Source organism: Neophocaena asiaeorientalis, unplaced genomic scaffold (assembly GCF_003031525.2).
Source record: "Neophocaena asiaeorientalis asiaeorientalis breed wild unplaced genomic scaffold, Neophocaena_asiaeorientalis_V1.1 scaffold540, whole genome shotgun sequence".
In the NCBI taxonomy this organism is placed as follows: Eukaryota; Metazoa; Chordata; class Mammalia; order Artiodactyla; family Phocoenidae; genus Neophocaena; species Neophocaena asiaeorientalis.
Window position 1 is genome coordinate 5,308,423 of NW_020172141.1, and position 8,883 is coordinate 5,317,305.

The window sequence follows — 8,883 nt, forward strand, 5'->3', positions numbered from 1 at the left end:
GCGCGCGCGCGCGCACACACACACACACACACACACACACAGCCCGAGCCTCGACCCCACCCTGACACACCTGAAACACGATCCTGGATTTCTCGAGCAGGTACTGCGAGGTTATGGCACCAGAAATCACGCTCCTGGAGAGGGAGCAGAGTCAGCTACGCTGGGCACCGTGCACGCAAGGCCCCAGGGGGGCTCCGCCGCGGCCCACTCACCCTTCCAGAAAGATCTCCACAAACTTCCCAAAGCGGCTGGAGTTGTCATTCCTGACAGTTTTGGCGTTACCGAAGGACTCCAGGAGGGGTGTGGCCTCCAGGATCTGGGCGCCAGAGGAAGACTCGGGCATTGCGGGGAGCCCGCGGCGGCCTCCCCAGCTCCCCCACCGCTCACCCCATGCTGCCCGCCCCACACCGCACAAGCATGCGCACACGCACCCCCAATACCTTTATCTTCAGGAGCCGCCAGCACAGGGGAGGAGGGCGGGACAAGAACAGAAGCGGGTCACCCGCGGGACCGACCGGCTCCCCCCAGGACGCCGGGGGCCTCCGACCGCGGAGGGAGTGGCCGAGCCCTCCCGGCCCGGCCCGCAGGCAGGAGAGCCGCCAGCTGAGAGCAAACCCCGGAGCCTCAGAGCCCCAGGTGTCTGGGCTCGGGGACCACGGCATGGTCCCCTGTGTGGGGGGTCTGCTGGGCCTTCCTGCCAAAGGGCTCTGGGGGTGTTCTTGCCCCCCTCCCCAGCCACCACCGGCCATGAACCACCCAGTCTCCTGGAAAGGCCTCCTACCTGCCCCTCCTGGCTCCCTCCAGGGGTCCTCCGCAACCCTCGGGAGGTCCCGTCCCCCACCCCCGGCTCCCACCCCTTGGGCTCCAGGCCCTGCACGGCCCAGCCCCATCTCCTGTCCCCTCCCCACTCTGCCCAGCACTGCAGTCCCCTGACTGTGCCCGCGCCAGCCTCTGGGCACTGGCGCTCTGCCCCCCTGCAGCCCTCAGCCCTTCGTACGTCCATGTCTCTCGCTAGAGCGTCAACCCAACAGGCAGGACTCTGTGAGCGCAAGCCTGGTGTTCAGCCACCCACACAGGACCTGGCAGTAGGAGGCTCTCAACAAACACCTGCTGGCGGCGGGGGTGGGGGTGGGGGAACCTCCCTGGTGGGCCAGCGGTTAGGACTCCGCGCTTCCACTGCAGGGGGTGCGGGTTCCATCCCTGGCTGGGGAACTAAGATCCCCACGTGCCGCACTATGCGGCCAAAACATACAAAAAAAAAAAAATCTGCTAAATGGATGAAATGGGGGATGGCATTCTATGAGAGCAGAGCCGCCAGGGTGCTGTAGCTGATCACAGCACCCACTTACTAGGCACCTACCGCGTGCCAGGCCTCTTGCCCCAGTTCACAGCATCGTTAACAATCCTCCGAGATCGGGGCTCATATCGCTCTTGCTCACAGATCAGGAAACTGAGGCCAGGAGAGGGGAGGCAGCGCGCTCGGGACGCCAGGGTCGGAAAGAGCGAGGGCCCAGAGCACCGCAGCCCATGTGCTCAGCGATGTAAGCAGTGCTCTCTCGGACTGCGTCATTTCCTCAGGATAAACTCTTAGGGGAGAAGTAGGGGGCCCGGCGTGCACAGAAATGATACACTGTACCTTGGGGACGATGCCAGTTCCCTCCACCTGCTCACCCACAGTATCGCTCAGTCCCAGAAATACTGTGCCCACCGTACAGAGGAGTGGACTAAAGCCCAGAGAGGCCTGGGGGCCGGCCTGGGGGTGCTTAGGGAGTCAGGGTCCACCTGTCCCTTAGCCTGGGTGTCCCTTGTGGGCACCTGGGGGTGGGTTCTCTCCTCTAGTGCCCAGCACAGGGCAGGGCACACAGCCAGGGGTGGGAACACCTGGCCCCGTGGGGCCGTGCAGCCCAACCCGCGGGTGCGCCGGTGCCTGTGCCCCGGGCTGAGCAGCATTCAGCCACCCCGAGCCCCTACCCCAGGGAACCCTTGTCTCGTTCCCAGCCCAGAGATGGAGCCTGTGGCCCAGACCTCGGCTGATCAAGGCACGCCTGGGTCCAGTGAGGACGCGTGGCCAAAACCAGTCCAACAGGAGGGAGCCCTGAGACTTCCTGGCCCGGTGGGCAGTGTGGGCCGTGGTGCTGTGGCATCATCGTGGTGACCACAGGAGACAGATGAGCGTGATGTCCGAACGTGCGGGAGGGTGGGGCCGAGACAAGGGACGTCGTCTAAGACCCTGGACCCAGCCTTGCCTGAAACTGACCCTAGACCCAGACCGTCCGACTGCAGGAGCGGCTCAACAGCGGCCAGGAGGTGAGTCCACGGTCACCCCAGCCAGCAGGCACATCTTCACAGCTCCTCTCTGCCCGGCCCAACCCCTCAGACCCAGCCACGTCCCGCGCCTCCGCCATCCTCCCCGAACCCTGCCAAGACAGCCCCCCGCCACGAACCTCAGACCCCAGCCCCTCCACCCCATCACTCTGGGACACTGGGCAAGTCACTACCCTCCCAGGCCTCAGTCTTCCAGCTCCCAGGGCTGCCGCAAGGCTCTGGTGCTGACAGAGCGGAATGTTCCCCGCACACAGGGGGTGCCTGACGCACACGGCTGCCTGCCTACGCAGCCAGTCCTCCCAGGAGTCCACTCTTAGAGGCCTGACCCCCGGCCTGGAGCAAAGGGATGATCTGGTTGGCCTCCAGGAGACCCAGGCTGGGATGGGAGGGGCTGGCAGGCCAAGGTCGGCATCAGAAGTGGCCTGCCAGGAAGTGACCTCTCCTGACCACAAAGCCTGGGCTGACCCCCTCCTCACCGAGGGCCCAGCAGCCCCTGCCCAGTGCCCCCAGATCACCTGCAGAGGTCGCCACCAGCTAGGACACTGTGGCCACTGCAAACCTCTGGAGGGGTGGGCCAGAGCCTGAGCTTCACGTTCTGTAGTCTGAGCTGGCGGGCCTCAGTCTCTGCCCCACCTCCCCTGAGCTCCAGGCTCCTGGCACATCTACCGTCTCCCGCCACCTGCGCGTGGATGCCCCGCAGACCCTCAAGGGCACCTGCGTCCTCTCTCCATATCCTGCCCCTCAGCTGCTGGCTGCTCTTGTGACTCAGGCCGAATGCCTGCGGCCAGCTTGGGCGTCCCCTCTTACAGCCCCGTCGGGTCCCTCACCAAGTCCTGGAACCGCACCCAGGCCAGCTGTGCTCACCAACACCACTGTCACCTCTCTGGTTTGAGCCACCATCCTCCCTCGCCTGGACCACACGCTGCCCCCCTGCCGACCCAGCACACCACACCTGCTGGACCCCAGGGCCTTTGCACCTGCTCTTCCCCAGATGTCTGCAGGCCCCACTGCCTTGCCTTCTCAGCAGGACCTGCCCTGACCCCCACGCCTGAAATCGCAGTCCCCAACATGCCCCATCCTCCCGCCATGCTTCCCTACAACTTACCCCTTTCACATACACAGAATTTACCTGCCTATTTTCCTTTCTGTTTCCTACACGAGAACAAAATTCCCACAAGATGGGAACATTTATCAGGCTGTGTTGCTGCTGCCTGCTCCCCAGAGCCTAGCCTGGGCCTGGGACATAGCAGGTCCTCGGGAAACCGTTACGGAGGTTCTGACGTTCTTGGGTTCAGAGAACTCAGCTCTCTAGGCAAACCTCCAATGCTGCAGGCCCCAGCCAGGCCTTCTCAGTGCCCCAGCCTCTCCTGACCCTACACTGGCCATCACACACATTCGGGCCTGTGCTGCCTCTTTCACAACCATGAATGTGAGGCCAGGCGGGAGGAGTGGACGACGCCCCCTGCCCATGTGGCCTCTGCTGGGGCCGCCCCAGGGGGCTGGAACGCAGAGCTGCAGGGGAAGGCAAGCAGGAGAGAACTCCCGGGAGGGGAGGCAGCAAGGGCCCCAAGTCCTACGAGGCCTCTCTGTGCAGCCCTGGGCTCGGCCGCCCATCCTCCAAGTGGGGCCACAGAGTCTTGCGTCTCGAGGAGCACGAGGGGGCGCTGGGCTAAGGGTCCTGGGGGGACAGACGCACCTGCCGTGTGACGCCCCGTTTCTGGTTCATGGCCGCCAGGTAGCGCAGAATCAGCTTCGTGGCCTCAGTTTTTCCAGAGCCGCTCTCTCCGCTGACCGGCCAGAGGGGCAGAGTGAGCTCCAGCCTGTTCACGGCCTCTTCTGGGCGCTCCCCTGACCCCGCCGTGACACAGGAAGACACGGGCAGGCAGGCCGGCCCCCAGCCCCTCCGCTGCCCACCTGATGATTATGCACTGGTTCTGTTTGGCATCGAGCATTTTGGCGAAGGCGAGATTTGCAATTGCAAAGAGGTGCCTGGAGAGACAGGCCACAGGCGTTCCTGGGCCAGGCCCTGCTGGGGCTCCCAAACCTCCCAGGGGATGGGCAGGGGGACACCTCTGCCTAGCCGAGCAGCCAATCCTGCCACACCCCACCCTCGGGAAATGCTCCCCGCAAGGCTCCCCACCCAGGTCTGAGCCACAGTGGCCTCCAGCCCACAGCGGGCTGTGGCCAGGCTCAGGGAGAGGCTGCCGGGCTCCCCACCGCCACCCACCACCCACGGCTGAGGGGCAACCAGGGACTTGCCAAGCTCAGACAGGAACCCAGGAGACCCCGGGGAGGCCCCCTCCCCCAGCCCTGAAGACACTCACGGGGAATTCTCGGCCAGGGCCCGCCCTCTGTACTGCTGCACCTGCTCCAGCCCGTAGATCCCAAACATCCGGTACGGGTTCACCGACACCAGGATGCTGCCGATGTACGTCTGCCGGGCAGACGGTGGCCTCAGGGACCGTCTGTGTCCCTCCCTCCCCCACTCCTGGGAGCCGGGATCCCTGTCTCATGGGGACAGACGTCTGGCTGCCTGGCCCTGGTGTCTGCACCCTGGGCCCCCAGACAGCTTGGTGGGTCGTGCGCATTGGTTGTGGAGTGTCAGGCACTGAACCAGGCTGAGGCTGGGAGGAGGGTGGAGCACGCAAAGCCCCACAGCCACGACCCCACAAGCGTGCCTGCTTCCTTCGTTCATAGTTGGGGCCCGGCCCTGACCGTCCCCCCACCCCCGGGCCCCAGGTGTATGGCTCCCAGGACTCTGGAAGCGTTACCCATCAGGCCCCTCGTGGGGGTCACACGCTTCTGGGTTCCCTGTCTCCAGGCCTCTATGCCTCTATGTTTTAGGACTTTGGATTATAGCGCTCCCAGCTCTTGAATGCTGTGCTCAAATAGTAGAAACTTCAGAGTTCAAACCAGATGCCACAAGTCTGGGGCGAGCAGGGGAAATCCACGCTTCCCACTGCAGCCCCAGGAGGCAGGGAGACAGCTGCCCTCAGCCTCAGGCCTTACGTAGATGAGGTTCCGTTCAAATCTGGTCTTGAGGTTAGCCAGCACGGTGGTCTCCTGGAGGTCTCTGCGAGGAGATGGAGAGAGGCAGTCAGGGCCCACCTTCCCCTCAGGGTAGGGCCTTGGTCAGAAAAGCCTGCGTTCAAGTCCCGTCTCTGACACCAACCAACTGTGAGGCCTCGAGCAAATTACTTAATCTCTCTGTGCCTGTTTTTCTATCCATCCAATGGGTATGACAATCACTGTTCCCACCTCGCTGGGGTGGGGGATGCTCTCAGGTAGCAAACGTGAAGGCTGTCACTGGGATTGGATAATGACATTGACCGGCACGACCCTCACGTCTGAGGCACCTCCAACGTGCCAGCACCCTCACACCAAAAGCCACCCCACAGCATCCTGTGGGCGACACACTGAGGCAGAGAGGCTGAGTGTTTGCCCAGGTCCCAGCTAATAAGCGCCCATCTGAATTACTGGGCCTTTTTGACACTGCCTGAGCCTCGCCTAACAGGGGAGGAAGCAGGCTCTGAAAATGTTCCAGGAGGTGAGGGGCACCCCGGTGGGAGGCGGTGACCACTCACCGACCCGCCACCCCCACTCACTCCAGCTGCGTCATGTCCTCCACGCCGTCCTCCCGGCGCTGCTCGCGTAACCGTGTGGACGGCAGGTTGCGGATGGAGTGCATCTGGGGAAGACAACCTGTGGTCAGCCAGCCAGAGGGTGCCTGCGCGTGGCCTCCCGGCTTGGACATGGCCAGGACCCACTGCCGTGTGGAGGAGGGAGCCCTGAGGCCGGGCCGGCCGGGTCCTATGGGCTGTCTGCCTTGGAACACAATGCTTAATTCCCAGGGACACGGCCGGCCTCAGCGCTGCCCGTCTTCCCGAGGGTCCTGCCAGGGGCTGAGCACACGCACAGGGGCACTGCTCCCTCTGCCTGGCCAGAAGGCCTCCCACCTCACGTTCTCCCAGGTTGAACCCCAGGTCTGCCTATGTGACAACTAGGAGAACATCCGCATCTGGTGCCTGGGGCCTCCAGAAGGACCGGGACTTTCGCGTGTGGCGCCGCACCCCGCGCAGGGCAAACGCAGACCCACACGCACAGACCCACAGGCAACGGTGCCTGCGGCCCAGGTGCCCCCACGCCCACCCGTGGTCTCGCACGGGGCTTGTGGACGTGCCTGCTGGCCTGCGGTCCCTGCCTGGAGGCACACACAAGTGTGGGCATGTGCTCTCAACGTCCCTCGGACAGGTCCTCATGTGACAGGTGTCCCCGCACCTGGTGGTCTCGAGACGAAAGTCCCGATGCCCCCTGTGGGCTGCAGGCCCACTACTGTGCCCTGGTAGTGTGTACACTTGACCCCGCAGATACCACGCCTGCCCGGGCCGTGGCGCACGCACTCACATGCTCTCCTCGTTGAGCTGTGGAGCGCCCGAGCACACGTCCCAGGCCCGCACGTGACCCGTGTGACTGCGAGCACACTCGTAAGCCCGCCTGTCCTGCCTCTCGGGTCCAGCCTACACCCCTCCCTGAGCGGAGAGGAAAGGGGACACCAGGAGGCAGCCCGTGTGCTAAGTAGGGCACAGCCGGTATCACCCCAGAGGCCCTGGCCTCCCGCCCACCCGCCTGCCCATGTGCGCCAGTGGCCGCAAACCCTGAATAATTCAGCCACTCACGTATTCCAGGGTGAGGAGGGCCCACGCATCCTTGCCCCTCACCCCCGGGCGCTTGGCGCCCCGCTCCTGCAGCGCTGCGGCCCACACAGCCCGGGGCACCCGCCGTTGGGGCCAGGGCCCCCCCAGCAGCCAGGGCGCCCCGGTCGCCATTGATGGGCCCGTTGGCTGCCGGCTCCACGGGGCACCGTCTGCAGAGGCTGAGAAACGCCCGCCACCCCTGCGTGCCCCGCCCACCCCAGGCGTCCCGGGGGAGGCTCCGGTGACCACCCCCCTCCGCTGAGGGCCACCCAGCACCGGGCTCGTGTTCCGCCGCGAGCGTGGCAGCCAGGCACGGGCTTGGCACCCCTCAGAAGGGCTGCCTGCCCCACACCCTGCAGGGGCCCAGACAGGCTCCCGGCTCAGCCGTGATCCACTGTGGGACCTTCTGGGTCTTGGCTTCCCCACTGTGCAGTAAAGAAACTGGAAGGTTGGTTCCTGAGCCCTCACCTTTGGACAGTCCAGAACCCTGCAGCCCGGGGGACTGCCCTTAGGCAGGAGCCCCAAAGAGGCAGAAGACCCAGTTTGGGGGAGGGTCAGCAGCAGGCAGAAGGAACAGCATGAACGTGAACGCGGGGATGGGCCAGGGTGGGTAGGCAGGGTCTGCAGTTTCGTACGGAGCCAAGATCCCTGCGGGGGGCTCTGAGTGGACATGCCATCCAGATCGGACGAGGACAGGACTGCTTGGAGCCCAGACTGGGACAAGATCCCTTTCTCCAAGTGCCTGGGGGCAGTTTCTGGCATCTCTGTCCTCTGCCTGCCTGTGCCGGGCATCCCCTTGTTCAATCCCCCAGAAGCTCTGGGAGGCTGTTCTCCCCAAGCTACAGATGGGAAGACTGAGGCCCAAGCAGGCAGCAGTTCGCCAAGGTCCCGAGACTGTCTCCTGCCCCGTTTCCCAGGATGGAACCATAAGCCCTCCCTCTAACCTGTGCCCCCATACCTTGTTCCACCGGCCTTTGGGGCCGACCTTTTCCCCGGGGCCGACCTTTTCCCCGGGGCCCCCAGGGGGCAGGCCGGCAGCTCCAGGGCCCAGGCGGCAGGACGGGGGGCGAGCGTGTACTCGTGTGCAGGGTTGATGGGCCTCCGCCGGCAGCCACAGGCGGGACCAGAGCAGACTCCAGGTTCTCAGCCTGGGCTGGGGCTCTGGCTCCTGGATGGGAGGCTGCAGGGTAGCGGGACAAGCTCGCTGGAAAGAGCTCAGCTTCTGCACACGAGGCATGACCACAGCAAAACGCCCAGGGCTTGCCTGGAGCCATTCACCCGCCTTGGGCAGGGGTCCCGGGGCCCCAGAGGGCGCCAAGGGGGCTGGGGCCCTGGGCAGCGTCCCCCAGCGGCGCCATGGTGGCCATGTGGCCCTCATCTGGTCAGAGGCGGCCAGCGGGTAGGAGAAGCTGGGCCTCAGTGCTTTCCGCTCTGAGGGGGAATCCTTGGGGGGTGTCAGGGTCGGGGGTTCAGGCTCTGCTGGTGGCTGGGGGTCCGCCGGACAGGCCTCTTCTTCAGGCTTCTTGAGGCTCGGGCTGGCCGATTTGGTCAGCTGTCCAGGCCCTGGGTCGTGATGTCGACCCAGGAGGATACCGGTTGAGTCAGAGGCTGGATCTTCAGGCTGGGCAGCAGGGGACAGCCCTGGGCCTACGTGCTGGAGGAAGGGGTTTGGGGGTACAGCGGCTTGCCTGGAGAAGCCACGGAGGCTGCCTGGGCCTCCCGGCCAGGGCGAGGGTGGCCGCTGGGTGTCAGGCATGTCCACGTCCCAGCTGGGGGCCAGCGGGGGCACTGTCCAGAGCGTCTCCGAGTCCTCGGGCTCGCGCTGGCTCTCTTGGCGCTCAGGCGCGGGGGCAGCGGCAGCGGC

The 8,883-nt window shown here is 65.2% G+C and overlaps 1 protein-coding gene across 1 annotated transcript in view; it reads right to left on the reverse strand.

Moving 5' to 3' along the window:
• Window positions 1-8,883, reverse strand: part of MYO15A (myosin XVA) — a 48,750-nt gene that overhangs the window by 37,677 nt on the left and 2,190 nt on the right. Inside the window, 9 exon segments of the mRNA XM_024752798.1 lie at window positions 71-134; window positions 213-316; window positions 441-446; window positions 4,022-4,112; window positions 4,240-4,314; window positions 4,650-4,759; window positions 5,335-5,398; window positions 5,931-6,013; window positions 7,978-8,849. Coding sequence (XP_024608566.1) covers window positions 71-134; window positions 213-316; window positions 441-446; window positions 4,022-4,112; window positions 4,240-4,314; window positions 4,650-4,759; window positions 5,335-5,398; window positions 5,931-6,013; window positions 7,978-8,849 — 1,469 coding nt within the window.